At 41.7% G+C, this 15,981-nt stretch overlaps 1 protein-coding gene and 4 non-coding genes across 6 annotated transcripts in view; 4 read left to right on the forward strand and 1 right to left on the reverse strand.

Moving 5' to 3' along the window:
* DNAJC5B (DnaJ heat shock protein family (Hsp40) member C5 beta) overlaps positions 1 to 15,981 on the reverse strand; it is a 56,953-nt gene that overhangs the window by 4,279 nt on the left and 36,693 nt on the right. For both annotated transcript variants that reach the window (XM_056482771.1, XM_056482772.1), the window contains exons 7-8: positions 8,903 to 9,116; positions 4,482 to 4,656 (exon numbers count right to left, since the gene is read on the reverse strand). In XM_056482771.1, the coding sequence (XP_056338746.1) occupies positions 4,482 to 4,656; positions 8,903 to 9,116 (389 nt within the window). The remainder of the gene's footprint in view (positions 1 to 4,481; positions 4,657 to 8,902; positions 9,117 to 15,981) is intronic.
* TRNAY-GUA (transfer RNA tyrosine (anticodon GUA)) lies at positions 13,668 to 13,755 on the forward strand. Its single transcript is given in 2 exon segments — positions 13,668 to 13,704; positions 13,720 to 13,755. It is a non-coding gene; the product is annotated as a tRNA-Tyr (tRNA).
* TRNAA-AGC (transfer RNA alanine (anticodon AGC)) lies at positions 14,094 to 14,166 on the forward strand. Its single transcript has one exon. It is a non-coding gene; the product is annotated as a tRNA-Ala (tRNA).
* Positions 14,859 to 14,946, forward strand: TRNAY-GUA (transfer RNA tyrosine (anticodon GUA)). The gene is given in 2 exon segments: positions 14,859 to 14,895; positions 14,911 to 14,946. It is a non-coding gene; the product is annotated as a tRNA-Tyr (tRNA).
* TRNAA-AGC (transfer RNA alanine (anticodon AGC)) lies at positions 15,271 to 15,343 on the forward strand. Its single transcript has one exon. It is a non-coding gene; the product is annotated as a tRNA-Ala (tRNA).

Raw genomic sequence — 15,981 nt, forward strand, 5'->3', positions numbered from 1 at the left:
TGCATGCCATACGGCTTCCACTCAGTGGGGGTAGAACAACTTTGACTCTGTCAAGGTGAAAGGCAAGAATGATTAAATGCCAAGCAGCTTCTCTGTATGGGCAATTCCATATTTAGATGCAAGGTCAAAGATAGATGTGTTTCATAACTTCTAAAAGTATATGAGTAATTAATGCTTTGAGCTCAACTCAGGCTCATATTAGTTTGGCAGTTCCAATCCATTTTTAAGTTGCTGTGTGTTTTCTAGGTTTCTGAGCAGCATTCCCTCCCACCCACTTCTGCCTCCAAGTTGTTCATTTTCTGGGAGATTATTGTTGGAGGGCAGAGATTAGCAGTTCATTTTGCTGTGATACCCAGGTGTGCAACAGGAGAACAGGACCCACTCCAAATCTGTCGCGTTGCCTCCAGCTGATCTGCAGACAGCTCTTAGCTGACACCCTCACCAAGCATTTTGCTGCTTGCACCCTTCTAAGATTTATGATAGGGGTTTTTAGCAGAACAGGGACCCATGGTGTAATAAACTGTACAAATATAATCTGCTAATGGCAAGCTGCAGGATGGAGGTGAGGCAGAATTCACAGTTTAAACTGCTTTCTATAGATAGCTCCTGCTCACTGTTCGCCTACATTTGTATCATATGGAGTGTGGAGGAGACAATGAAGTGATAAAAACTTACTGCTTCTGACTTGGGAAAGTATTTTTCTACTCAGGTTCTTTTATTCTTTTTCTGGTTTTTTTTTTTTTTTTTTTTTTTTTTTCTCTCCCAGAGTTCATTTTCTGCAAAATAAAAGTTGGTCTAGAAATGCCTTGCTTTGTTCTTACAATGATAACCGACCAGGAGAGAACAGACCTGCCAAACTGCTTTGAGTGCATCGCTACAGCCTGAAGTACAAAGGCAATCCAAATTCCAATGCCACCTCCTCCGGGAACACAAAAGTTAACAAAAAATTTGCCATCAACTTCAGTGGAAGCAAAAGCTGTCAACCTGCCCCATGTGTGTGGGAAAGTGATGAAGTGTTGCACGTGTCTGTGCTGCAGACAAGCGAGTGATACTTCCCTCTGCCAGTGCATTTTGACAGGTTACCTGCAGCATCGTGGCATGATACCACAGATCACCTTATTTTGCACCTTTCTAAAGTCATGTTTGATCTGAAACACTAAAATATGTCATGTTTAAAATGTAATAGCCCAAACATAACATTTAAGTTTTGGTCTTCTGCTCTGTATTCAGTCAGAGTCTTCTGGTACAAATCAATAGTTGAGAGGATAAATCCTTGTAAGCTATGTGCTGGGGCTTAAAAACCCCTAATTTCCTTTAGTTCTGATATTCATGTTACCCCTGGAAGTACATGCTGTAAAACAAGGCTCTCAAGAGAGACATTGAACTAGCTGAGCACTAGAACTAGTCAAATTTATTTCACTAAAACCTTCTTCTAGAGGAATATAAATACCCCTAGAAATTATATTTCTCTAGAGAAATAGCATTTCAACAGAACTGAAGCCTTTGGCATGATTGTGTTGATTTCAGTGGCAGCTCACTTTGCCCTTACATTTTAGGGAATGGATCACTGAATCTTTGGCCTCACACTTCTTTCTTTTTCACTAATAATTATGTTTTATGCTATGTTAATTTGAAGAATGAAATCGACTGTGTAAACCCTTACTTTTTTAAGTGAGAAATGTGAGGAACAGAAAAATTATTATAGTTGTGTCAGTTCAATAGTTGAAGTCTAAATCTCAAATCTTTTGAGCAGTACAGCCAGCACCAGGCAGCTCCCACTGAGCACAGCTACTAGGGGCTCAGTCTCAGAGGTTTTTAGCATCAGGAATTGTGATGCTTTATCAATGATAAATTCCTCAGAAAAGCAATGACTGATTAAAAAATATTTGGATAGTTTTTAGTGTGGCCTTAGCTTGAAAATCTATATTTTGACCTCAGCAAGGAGTTCTGGTTAGCAATGCTGTAGATGCTGGGGACAGCAGGAAGCAAAGAAATTAATTACTGGCTAGAATGCTCAGTCTGTGCTCAGAGGGCATGCAAAGAACTTGGATCCTAATAGAATCTCCTCTTTCAAAATTAAATCTGCTGCACAAGTGATTACAGTTTGCTTCTGAATTACATACAGGTACATTTCTATTATTTACCTTAAGGAAGGCATGAGTATTAATTTCTAGGGCTCAACATTCAAAAATGCACAGTCTTTGCTATTCTAAAAGTCAGCTGTGTCTTTCTGGCCAGCATGCCTGAAGTTGGGGCGACAAGGGAAGAAAGAAGGGAAGAAGGAAGGGAAGAAGCACACTTTGATCAGGTTGTCATTCTTTTTTCTTTTTCCTAAATGCATTGTCTGTTTTCCTTTCAGCTGCAGAAAAGATGTTCATGTTACCCTCTGTCATAAAGCTTTTATTTTTATTCCTTATACATTGCTCTCTTTTAAAATAAAGAAGATTCTACTTCACTGAGACTTGCTGGTTTTGATTGGGAGGAAAATGTAGCAAGACTGAACAGGAGGGTAGAAAAAGTATAAAGACCTAGTTTTCTTCAGACCCTACCTATATATTTAATATTGTCTTCCAAGTACTTAAAACATGAAATTCCACATTATGTTAATTTTTCAGACTGGTACTTTGTTAAGCATTTAATATTAATTTTTAAAATTGGTCTCAGTGGGACTTAGTGGGAGTAAAGGGATGTCAAGGGGGCCTAAAATTAAAAAATAGTACCAACACCTTCTGGTTCCTGTGCCAGAAGGACACAGCAATTATTTTTCTGCCACTGGGGAATTTTGTGCTGGATTTTGAGGGGAATTAAAAATAAACCAAAATAAACAAACATTAAAAATAAACAAATTAACAAAATGGGCAGAAATGAAACATTCTGATTCTTCAAAGTTCCATCCTTCTACTTCACTTTGGTATCATAGACTCAAGAAGAGCAACACTCATTTTAGATTTGTACTTTTCAGGTGCCTAATGTCATAGAAATTATTACATTTGTCTCAAATAAGGTATTGTATTATAAAGTTTTCACTAATAGTTTTTATTGCCTTTGCAGAGACTGATCAAGTATGATCAATTTTTAAGCTGACTGTGTTTACCTTGATATGCCTCTAGGCAAAATCAATTTAAAAGCACCACCACACATTGGTGTAATAGTTATAAAAATAGCATTTGTTTCAACTACTACAAGTGTTTTGTTGCATATTTATGGAAGGGTAAATTTGTGTGAAAGTTTGAGGGGGAAAAGTTTCTTACTGCTAAGGGAACATGACATTTGCAATCTGGCAGTGCTATTTTAAGCACAATAAACATAAGAATGTAACAGTATAAGATCTTCCATAACAATGGAAGAGAAAAAGAGTGAGCTGACTTCTTAGCTCCTTCTTCATAAAAAAACCATAATCTTAATCATAGTTTATATAAATTTGCAACTGAAAAGTGTCCTCAGTCTTTCCCTGGTACCTCGGGCTCTTATTGCTGGAGCAAGGGTCACTGCATCTCTCACCCTGTACATATCTATCCAGTTTGAAATGTTTCTACTTCACCTGGATGTGAAGGCAAAACTGCCCCTCTTTGGCACATTAGGACAGCACTCTTTGTTCAAAGCCAAATCAGGAAAATCAGGAAATCACCTCCATCATCCCTTGGCATAGCCAAAACCTGAATGTAGGATTACAGCAAAGCCAAAAAAAAGAAATTGACCTGCTGTGAAGGTCATTCTGCTGCCACAGACCCATGTTCCTGGCTCCTGAGTTCCCTGTTCCTCTTTCCCTTAAGTTTGCACTTGCCTAGTCCACCATGAAGCACACCAGAGAATTCAATGGGCCAGGAACTACACACATTTTTGAGAGGATTTGTTTACACCTGGATTTTCTCCAAGGCCTGGGTAAGGTAGAATTGCTACTGCCAGTGCAGAAGATAGTGAACATCTTGGGGGCTGGATGGGAGAGGGACAGGACCATGGTAGCTCCCATGCATACTCTCCTAGGTTACTGCACAACCTTACTGTTGGAAACTTTGCATCTTTTCTTTAAGCCTTCTTTTGAATGGGTACAATATCCACCACAAGCAGGGATAAATTTTACAGAAGTAAAGTCTGAATTACAGCTTATTCAGGCCAATTAGATGTGACAGGCACCAGTCCAGCAGAGCCTAATATATGAACGTAGGATCTAGGATATGAAGGAACATGGGAATGGGGAATACAGTGTGAACATTGTCTCTTAAAATAAGCCCTAAGATTTTATTGTGTAAGTGTCTCATAAGAGATACAGGAGATATTTAGTTGTAAGTGCCATAAGTTTGGTTTTGCATTAATACATAATTTGGGAAGTTTGCTGGATTGTGGTCTTACCTAGAATGAATTGGCACATCTCCACTGAAGTCTGGAAGCAGCCTCAGTGTTGTGAGCAGAACATCTGGACTACAGGCTATAAAGATTGTTTTGAACAGCTTTGCCACACGGTAAGCCCCTACAATACACACCTCTTTCCATGTCGTTCTTAATTTGCTCTTCCAAATCTTCTGGAGACACACAGAACTCCTGCTGCTCCCCCTCGGGTGCCTTCGGTTTACACTTTCCACAGCAGCAGTTGAAGCAGCAGCAGAGGCAGCAGCAGAGGTAGCAGCCAGTCAGCAAACCACAGACTGCAAACAGGCCCTGGGTTAAACACAGCAGGATGAAAATCAGCAGTGACCTTCCTTACACTTGTGGATGTGTCTTACAGCTGAAGGCAGAATGTCAGAGGAACTCTGGTTCCTAAGTGCTTGGCACTCAGAGGAGTCCACCTGCTGTCCAGTGACTGAACAAGGCTAGATCTTCCAAAGCCCTCCTCACCCACAAGCTCCTACTTGTCACTAAGGACCACATCCACAAATAAGACACCAACCAACAGGCCCCCACATGCTCAACATTTGAAATCTCTTGTTCTGCTGATGGCCCTTAGAAAAGCCCTCCAGGCAGTATGCAAAACCCCACCCACCTTAAAATGACTCATTTCCATCTTTAAAATGACTCATTTGCCCAAGATCATTTTTGCAAACACTTATTTACTGGCAAGCTCTTGGCAATAACAAAGCTAAGAGAAAAAGAAGCAAAGACCCAGATGCATCCCACATAATTTTGGGCACTGAACTAAGGCATCCAGTTTAGGACTGTAGCTGCTATGTACTCCCCACACAGTCAAAGAGAAGTTAAAAGCCCTTCCAGGGGGAGATTCAGCCAAAAGAGTATTTGCATTGCCCATTGTGGGTGTCCCTCTCTGCTCCCATTAGCCTGTGCAGGACCACAGAGGTGATATCTCCTAAATTATAGTCCTCAGATTATGGTTTCTTGATCTGGGGACTCAGGCAGCAAGAAGTTCCCACCTTTGCTCACTCTTGTCCCCATGGCACAAAGCACAGAGGCTTCAGGACAGCCAACACAATTGCCTGGGGCCAAGACCAGAGATCTTAGTAAGAGTCAAGAGCCAGAAAATTTAAATTTACAGAGATTTTTCCTTCAGACAAAGTCAGTGCCTGGGTTCACAGCGCAGCTCCCCAGATGTTCAAGTGTGTGCTTCATCACAGCAATGGGACCTGTGGGAGGGGAGCCTTTAGGCTGGCATTGCCAGTTTGTGCTCCATGGGCACATGACAGCAGCCTGGCTCCTGACACAAGGCAGATCCAGGACTACATGGACATGTTTATGACACAGAAGAAATCTCCATGGACATCTCTCCATGGACATAGTGGTATAAAAGCAAAGGAAAACCAGTGACATTCCTGGAAAGCAAATCAAAGCTGATGTGTAGAAATAAATGAAAATAGGATAGATTTAGATTAGATATTAGGAGGAAATTCCTCACTGGGAGGTTGATGAGGCGCTGGAACAGGTTGTCCTGAGAAGTTATGAGCGCCCCATCCCTGGAGAACAGGATTGAATCAATCTCTGAGCAGCCTGGTCTAGTGAGAGTTCGCTCTGCACATGGCAGGGTGGTTGGAACTAGATGATTTTTAAGGTCCCTTCCAAACCATTCTATGATTCTCTGTGTAGGTAAAAGCAGCACAGCTTTGTGGCCACCAGGGGTATATGGATTGGTGGTAAAGCTAGGCTTTAGCATTATAGTTATCCAGTCTGCCCTTTACTAACTATTTGTTATATTCATAAGACGACATACTGCTGAGCAAGAAAGTAAGCACAATGTCAGGATATTGTCAAACTTAGACAATGGAGCTATGCAAATAATATTTATGTATGCAAGTCTGAGCTAATTTTTGTGGGGGAGGACTAGAGTACCTTTGAAGGTAGTAAGACTATTTATATGCCTAATATTGGTATAAGCATGTATCTAGAGTAAGCAAGGTGGTTTTAAATGAGAAGAAGACTCCAATTTTTTGTAGTAAAATGCCTCCCTTCTAACAGACATCTGAAATGGTGCCATAATCCCTAAAATGAGTTATCTGACTGTTTATCATTGATGCCATAATAGAAAATATATCACCACAACATATAGAATTTAAAAAAAGACAGAATGAAAGGGTATAGAGGGGAAAACAGGTTGAGTTTATTCATGATACCTTTAATGTTTCAACATTTCTTATGCTTATATTATCATAGTTGTTAAATCAAAAATCAGATAATTGATGTCTTCAATAAACAGTCTTCATGGTAGAGGGCGAATTGGTTTTTGCTAAAACAGTTAAACAAACAGTCCCTATGCCTGCCAGTGGAGAAGCAATTTGAGTTCCCATTATCCATGTCTGTATGTTCCCAGTTTAATATGCCTGCTAAAAAGCCTAGTATTCTGAAAATGAACAGTAAGTTTCATTTTTCATTTCTCCTTTCATTTGAGCTTCCTTACTGCTAATGATAAAACTCTTTGCAACTGCCAGATTTTCCCAGTATGAGTGTGCTGGGAAGAGGAATGCAGTCCTCTTGCAGTTTGCAGTCAAGGAGGAAGATAACAAGGCTGTGGTCCGTACTGTCCTCCAGCAGAAGAGATGAAATCAGGGGTCCAGAGGTCATCTGCAGATGATACCTCAGACTCAAATAATGTTACAATGACAAATAAAGAAATTTCAAATTGATCCAGCATTTGTGCATGAGTTAAATACAAAGGAGAAGTAGTGAACTCATCTTGAAAAAAAAAAAAAAAAAAAAACCAACAAAAAACCAAAAAAACCACTTGGTGGCCTCTTTATACTTTGGGGGTGGCAGGATTTTGGGTTGGAGGAGACATAGAGAGACCACCAATCCTCAAATGACTCTATATACATATTTTGGATTTTTTGTACAGAATTCTTGAAAACAAGGAAGGAGCAATGCTCTTCAGCATGTCTTGTCTCACCTCTGGGATACAGCTTGCTAGAAGCAACACTCACATTTCTCCTTCAGTTGTTAGGGACTTATTAGCTTCTCTCTGTACTCCCCACTGCTCTCTTTATGAGTCAAAGCCACAGTGGTTATTACTGTACCTGGTTTTATGACCCCAGAAGATTTTATACTCCATAAAATCTCCATTAAAGATCACCAAATAAAAGAAAAAGAGAAGCTAAAAAAAAAAAAAAAAAAAAAAAAAAAAAGAAACAGTGAAGAAAATCTTTTTTGCCAAAAACTGCTAAAGGAGCCAACACTGTTGCACTCTCAGTGCTAAGGCCACCTAACTGTGACAAAGACAGGAGGAGAGGGTGGACAGCAAAGACAAGGGGGAATGATCCATCAGGAGATGACAGCAGCTATGTTGGGGTGTCTGGCCTGCAGCAGGAGGCAGCTACAGCAGCTGCAAGCAGGCAGTGTTCAACCAGCCTCTCAGGAGCTGCACCTTTGCAAGTTTAAACACTAGTACTGTGTTCACTGGTTTCATCCACTGATCTGCATTGGTTTCATGCACTGTTCTGCATTTGAGCAGCTTCTGCTGAATTATAGCTTCTCAGACCTCCAGAGTGCCCAAGTGACTTCCAGCTTAGAAGGGGAATGTGGGGCAATGCAGCACTGGCCTGTTCCTTGCTGAACAGAGAAACCTGTGTTCCACAGATCTCAGATAAAAACTGCCATCACAAGCTTGCTTGGAACATTTCAGATCATCTTCCCATGAATTCTGTCACAGTTCAGCAGAGAGCTTTCCTGTGCCTCTGTGGCTGGAAACAGGTGGGGACTGCATGGATTTTGCACATTTGCAATTCTGTTTGTTGCATGCCTGTAGCATTTCAGTATTTGCAGAAACACTTGAATTTGATATATTTAAACATCAGAGGACACCAGTGTGGTAAAGGAACAAATGAAGCCAACACCTTCATGATTAGAACAGCACATTATGTGTTTTTTCTTGAGCAACATGCAGGATTTTGAGTACCATTCTCTTCCTGTCCTACTCTCTTCCTCCACTCCACCCTTCTAAGCTTTTCTTTGAGCTCCTTTTTCTCACTCCGTCACCAAGGCACATATGTAATGCCATAGTCACAATGTTATGTATTATTATTACTTACTTATGTTGTGTGCTATGTATAGCAAAAAAGACAGCTAAATTTGTACTGTAATAATTTATTAATTGTTTGTCACATAAATGGGACTTCTTGTGTTTGAATAATGAGTCATTTTTATTTAGTCATTACAGAAAAGAAAGTCAAATTTAACCTGGAGCACTAGATTCAAATCTAATTAATGTCTGAAAGTGTTACAAAACATGTACTATAATTATATACCACGTTTAAAAAAAGAGAAAACTCTCTATATTAGTGCTAGTCTGAGCTTACGTTACATTCTGCCACTGTCAGTTTTCCAGATAATATAGTTTTATTATGTTTTTCATTTAGAGTCAGATCGTACTATTTCTTAAGAAAGAGAGATCATGCTTTTCAGGGGGTTCCTTGTGTATGTAATTGCGTGCATTGTAACATATGCTTTCCAAAAGAAAATAACAGCTTACCTTTGCCCACCAGCTTGAGAGCATGAAGTAGGTGTTAACATTTTCCTCACCAAACTGTTCTGCCACATAGAGCCCTAATGATCCATACTTGTCATATATGTTTCGCTTGGACAGATCAGTCAGGGTTGCATGAGCACTGTTGATCTCTTTAAATTTTTCTGCAGCCTCTGGATTGTCTGGATTTTTGTCAGGATGATATTTCAGAGCCAATTTTCTTAAATATGAAACACAAACAAAAAAAAAAAAACAGAGGGAAACTAAGTCATCTGTATATGTGCATGTATACAGACACAAAACATTATAAAAGATATTTTCATAGAGTTAAAATAATTCTGAACTGTTTGTTCAGCCTTCTTTTTTCCTGCTCTGATGTACTCAGTGCAAGAAAAGTGATACAAAGGAATCAAAGGACACAAATCAAATAACATGAAAGTTTTGATGAAAGAGGTGTGCCTATTACACTGAGAATGAACTTTGTGTATTGATACCTAGTCAGCTACTGTGTTAAAGTAGACAGTGATATATGATGAAGGCACAGATTGCAACATGATAATAAATGACAGGCATTTGTTGCATTATGATTGCCAACTCATTTGCATCATTTAGCAGGTTTTAGCAAAGATAAAGATTTTTTAAAGGTTGTTTAAAAACATGATGATCACACTGCTTATCCAGGCAAGATTATTTCTTTATAGCAAAGGAAATTCTGTGTTCAATTGCCTATCAATAGTAGCTACATTAAAATGTTGTAAACAGTGTCTGTGTTTGCAGAAGCCTAGACAGTGATGATGGAGAACAGTTAGGAGTTGCAATAGAAGTGAAGCATCTTTTTGAAGCACAAGGTGGAGAAGCATAATGAGTTAATCCCTGTTTCAAGTGCTTGTCTTTGGCCTAATTCTCCACTGCTGCACTTCTGAGACAATCCTTAAAGAAGTAAAAGGGGATTGCAATGGGATCATCACACGAATCATCATAGAATGGTTATATTCATAGGATTATGGAGTGCTTAGGGTTGGAATGAACCTTAAGGATCATCTAGGTCTGGCCCCCCAGCATGGGCATGGACAACTTCCACTAGACCAGGTTGTTCAAAGCCCCATCCAGCTTGGACTTGAAGACTTCCAGGGATGGGGCATCCACAACTTTCCTGAGCAATCTACTTCAGTGCCTGATGACAGTAAAGAATTTCTTCCTAATATCTAATCTAAACATAGTTCTTTTTAGTTTAAAGCCATTGCCCCTTTTCCTATCACTTCATGCCCTGGTAAAAAGTTCCTTTCCTGCTCTCTTGCAGGACTGCTTTAGCAACTGAAAGGTGCTCTAAGATCTTCCTGGAGCCTTCTCTTGTCCAGGCCAAACAACACCAACTCTCTCAGCCTGTCTCCATCTCTCTGATCATCCTCATGTCCCTTCTCTGGACTTGCTCCAGCAGGTCCATGTCCTTCTTATCTTGGGGTGTCCAGAGCAAAATGCAGTAATCCCTGTGTGGTGTGAGAGTGGAGTAGTGTCAACTAGTTTGGGTTGCTTGTGCTATTGGAAGCCTTTACTAGGACAGGGTTTGACACTGCTTTTTCCCCCTGGCTGTACTCAGCACTATGGCATTTGAGGACAAGTACAGCTTGAACAGTTCAGTGTGTGACTCTTGGCTCACAGCACTGGGGAAGCACAGCATCGAGAAGAAGGGGTTTGCTTCCAACCATCTTGAAGCACTAGTAGTGTGAACTCACGCACACTTGCAAAACAAGCATAGGTAGAAGTATGTATTCTCAAAAATCACCACTCCCTGTAAAGAACTCGCAGTCTCCACATTTATTTAATGACTAGTGCTGACCTCTAGTGGCATCGAAAGTGATTTAGAAGTGTTTCAAGCTGATTCAATCACAGCCAAGCTACGTTTCATTTTGTAAATATTCTCTCCAAATATTTTGAGAGCTAGCCATAACTGCTATGACCAAAAATAGTACTTGTGGTGTGAAGGCAGTGTGCTACACTTCCTCTAACAAATTTAACCTCAGAGTAGAGTCCTACTTGATTTCCTTCTGAAGTCCCAGTACAGGTTACTCCTCCAGTAAAAAGTAACTGCTTTGTTCCTGATGACAGTTCCTGCCTGGAAGACATTTTGCCAATCTCGAGACTGATACAAGCCTGGAACAGCTTCTCCCAATGATCTCTTCAATTCTGTTGAACTCCAGTCACAGAATCATAAGTCATAAATAACTCCTTGAACATGTGTCTAATAGCATGAATAGGTTCATGTTCATATTTAATCACTGTCATATTTAATACACTGTACATATTGGACCTTAAGCACAAAGTTTTCTTAATGTTTAACATGTGCCCTGAACACAATAAAAAATTAAATATAAGAACTGAAAAAACAAGCTAAGTCTTGCATGACTAATGACATTATGTGTCATCCAAGTATTTAAGTAAATTATGCAATCTATACTTTTTCTTACCTGAAAACAAGCCCTAACAATTAGGGGGAAAAAAAAAAATAAAAAAAAAATGGAGAAGTATTCCTTTCAAAAACCCATGCATGTTTGCAGGCCTCAGACAGTCAATTTCCAGCCATTCTTTTTTTTTCCAGAGACTCGAAGACATCTTCTGTCTGATCTACATCCCAAACAATCTTATAAAAAATAAGAATTTGAACAGAATGTAGTTTTAAAAAGATGAGACATATTACTTGCACTCTCACTTTACCCACTATTGTTTTAGATGACTAACAGGATTACTTTCAGCAATTAAAGATAATTATAAATATAAATATAAAAGATAATCTGTGTTCTTATTTTGATTTTGGGACCTATGTCCTCACTAAAAAGAGTAGATTACCAAAACAACTCTCTGCACACTGAGATGACATATACTAATTGGAGATGATTTAGCAATAGGAAAAAGATCTGTGTATTAGCAGTGCAATTCATACAAGTGAGACAAAGGACTCTGTTAGGTTCAAGCCAAGAAACAATAAAAATAAGGACAAAAAACTATGTGACATAACACAAAGTCCTAGCTATATGGTACTGTGGGTACCTGTGGGTCCCTGGAAAAGTGACATTCAAAGTTATGTAATAAACAGGGTTCATTATAACAAAAAAGAAGACCAAAAAGAAGACCAAAAAAGAGTGAAAAGAACAAAGGAGTTTGGAGGCTACTTCCTATGCCAAAGCCATGGGTTTATGTCCATTCACCTTTTTCTCATGGTGAATGGGCTTCTCCTTTACCGCCTTAGGATCACCACCCACTGCAGCCCTCCACAGCAGCAAGCAAAGGGAGAGAAAAGTGACAACAAACAGTCAAACAGCTATCCCACAAGATGGATAAGTGTGCCTTAGATGGATAGGGTGCTTATGGAAATGAAGTGAAATAAGAGTACTGTCAGTGGGAGGCTTAGGCTGAAAAGTGAGATCAGGCCAGACTCTGACAGAGGGGTGGGTCTGATGAGGGTACTTTTGAATGAAGATGGCAGTGTTTCGAAGACAAAAAGTATGTTCTATAGGGTCAAATCTGACAACACTATGAAGTATGAGAGGATGTGAGCTAGATGTCCCAACCTTCCTTTGATAGCTCAGCTGGTAGAATGGAGGACTGTAGGCTACCTTGCATGGCCATCCTTAGGTTGCTGGTTCAACTTCAGTGTGAAGGAGTCACCTTTTGCCTCTGGTACATGTCCTGTACTGGTACCACTGTTTTTTTCTGGTCCTGCCCAGGAGGTTTCCCTTCAAATGGCTGTCCAGCCATGAGCTCTTGCCTGAGGCTGGGAAGATGACCAGACAAGGCATTTTTGAGTGAATCCTTGGGAAGTGGATGGTGGCTCTGAGCTCTGGAGTTGTCAGGGGTCACCTCCAACAGGAAGGTGGGTGTGTGGTACTGTGAGAGTGAAGATCATTGGAGGGGCTCAGGTTTTGGGTGCAGGGCATCCTGGATCAGGGCTGGGTGCCTGCCAATGGAGAGGACCTTGGTCAGAAGCTGTAGGGTGGGGAATTAGCTCAAGTGGTAGAGCGCTTGCTTAGCATGTGAGAGGTAGCAGGATCGATGCCTGCATTCTCCAGTGCTTTTCCTTCCCCTTGCCTGGATACAGGACCCTTTGCCAGGGATCCATTTCTTCACTGGGGGGTATGGGAAGATAATTGATGGGAAGATAATTGGTGTGCCCTGGATTTACAGAGCAGGATGACATCCAGGGTTGTTTCAAGAGTACTACGGGCAGTTTGGCAGAAGAATTGATCTTCTCCTTCTTTGTTTGACAAATCTCAAGTATCAAGTGAAACACAGAAAAGGATACCAATGGAATAGAACAACATCAGTGGAGGGCTAAAAAAATTCTCAAGAAATTCTCTTTGAAGACAGGCTGAGGAGAGTAGGTGCTTTCAGTGTGCAGAAAAAGATAATCAGAGGACTTACACCTGATGTTCCAGCAGTCTATTACAGAACAGAGGGATGGCTGTTATTTTTTTGTTATGCTTGAACAGAGGGCTGAAGCCAGCAGTGAAAGGGAATCAAGGGAAAATGCAGCACGATATAGGTAAGCTCTGTGTTGCTCTCAGGAAGTTCATCTGTAGCAGCTGATGACATCCAAGGAGCTTATGAAGCATTTCTATGGTTTGCATGACTGATGGATTGAACAAGGTTCTGTGATGTCTCAGTTGAGGCTGTTGGAAGTAAGATGTAACAGAGGCATAACGGTGCACTGTGGCTGGGAAAAATTGCTGTCTGAGTGTGTGCTGGGTGAGTTCTGCCTGGAGCTGTCTCCATGCTTCCTTCGATAGCTCAGCTGGTAGAGCGGAGGACTGTAGGCTCCCTGCATGGCCATCCTTAGGTCGCTGGTTCAACTCCGGCTCGAAGGAGTCACCTTTTGCCTCTGGAGCACATCCTGCACTGGCACTGCTGCCTTTTAGTCCTGCCCAGGGGACTTCCCTTCCAAGGGCTGCCCAGCAATGAGCTCTTGCCTGAGGTTGGGAAGATAAGTGGCCAGGGCATTTTTAGGTGAACCCTGCCCATGGGAAGTTGATTCTGACCACTGGGATTTCCCGCAGTCACCTCCAACAGGAACGTGAGTGGGTGAGTTGGTGGTATGACAGTGAGGCTATTGGGAAGCTCAGGCTTTGTTTTCAGGGCATCCTGGAATCTGGGTCAGGGCTGGGTGCCTGGGAAGGGGGAGGACCTTGGTCAGAGGCTGCAGGGTGGGGAATTAGCTCAAATGGTAGAGCGCTCGCTTAGCATGCGAGAGGTAGTGGGATCGATGCCCACATTCTCCAATGCTTTTCATTGCCTTCACTGGACACAGGACCCTTTGCCAGGGCCTATGGGAATTGCTCAGAATGTAAAAGAGTACAATGACATCCAGGTTTGCATGGGCAATTTAACAGAGGTTTTCCCCTCTTTGCTGATAGACATTGAATATCATCTAAACTATTGTATCCCATTTTGAGTCTTCTGTGCAGAAAAACAGTCAAAGAAATAAAACTCTGAAGGGCCACCAAGAATGTCAAGGAATGGAATCTCTGTATGGATGGTCTGAGGAGAGTGGATATGTTAAGCCTAAAGAAAGAGAAGTACATTGGGCTTATACATGGCCTTTTGACTTAGAGGAGGTTTCAGAGTAGAATGGCTATATATGTGTCATCTGCCCTGGCAGAGGGCAAAGACAGCACAGTGAAAGGGAACCAAGGGAAGATGCAGCAGGACAATGGTGGCCTGAGTGGCCTTCTCATGGCCTGTGTTGCCATGAGAAGAGTCTTCTCATGAAGAACATTATATCCAAGGAGCTTTTGTGTTTGTGGTTTGCATGACTGATGGGTTAAAGAGTTTAGCATGAAGTTGTGATGTCGGAGCTGAGACTGTTTGAAGCAAGATGTGGTAACAGAGGCATGACGGTGCACTGTGGCTTGGGAAATATGCTGTCTGAGTGTTTGCTGGGTAAGTTCTGCCTAGACATGTTCCCATGCTTCCTTCGATAGCTCAGCTGGTAGAGCGGAGGACTGTAGGCTCCCTGCATGGCCATCCTTAGGTCGCTGGTTCAACTCTGGCTCGAAGGAGTCACCTTTTGCCTCTGGCACACATCCTGCACTGGCACTGCTGCCTTTTGGTCCTGCCCAGGGGACTTCCCTTCCAAGTGCTGTCCAGCCATGAACTGTTGTCTAACCTTGTTAAGTTGACCAGCCAAGTCATTTTTTGGTGAAACCCTTGGTCAGGGCATGGTGGTTCTGACCATGGGGTTTGTCCACAGCCACCTCCAGCAGGAAAGTCATTGTGTGCGTTGGTAGTATCAGGTGATATGAATGGGACTTTGGTTTCAGGGCATCCTGGGTCAGGGCTGGGTGCCTTTGAGGAGAGAGGACATGGATTAGAGGCTGCAGGGTGGGGAATTAGCTCAAATGGTAGAGCGCTCGCTTAGCATGCGAGAGGTAGCGGGATCAATGCCCGCATTCTCCAATGCTTTTCATTCCCCATGCCTGGACACAGGGCCAATTGTCAGGAGTCCCTCTTCCCTGCTGGTGTTATTAGGAGCTATTTGAAGCTCGCTGCACAGATAACTGCAGGAAATGGAGCTGTACCAGGAGCAGCAAGGGCGCTGTGGACTGTGGTGTCTGAATCTTCCCATTTACTTGCAATTAGATCAGTATCCTTGCCTGCCTTTATGCCTCCTGAAGTGAAATCTTCTGTTATTGAGAAAAGCAAAATATCAAAGTAATTTTAAAGTATGGTAAAAATAATGACTTTTGGAACCACCAAGCAGTGAGAGTCACCCTACTAAGATCATAGAACAGATCCTCCTGCAAAGATATGTCTAGACATGTGAAGACAGGGAGGTGTTTAGAGACAGCCAACATGGCTTCACCAAGCACAAATCATGACTGACTAATCTAGTGGCCTCCTACAACAGACTGATTGCCTCAGTGGACAAGGAATGAGCTATGGATGTGAGCTACCTAAACTTCACCAAAGCCTTTGACATCATCCCACACAACATCCTTGTCACTAGATTGGAGACACAGGGTTTTGATGGATGAAACATTTAATGAATACAGAATGGGTTGGATGGCCACATCCAAAGAACTGTAGTCAACAGG

Source organism: Oenanthe melanoleuca, chromosome 2 (genome assembly GCF_029582105.1).
Source record: "Oenanthe melanoleuca isolate GR-GAL-2019-014 chromosome 2, OMel1.0, whole genome shotgun sequence".
NCBI lineage: Eukaryota > Metazoa > Chordata > Aves > Passeriformes > Muscicapidae > Oenanthe > Oenanthe melanoleuca.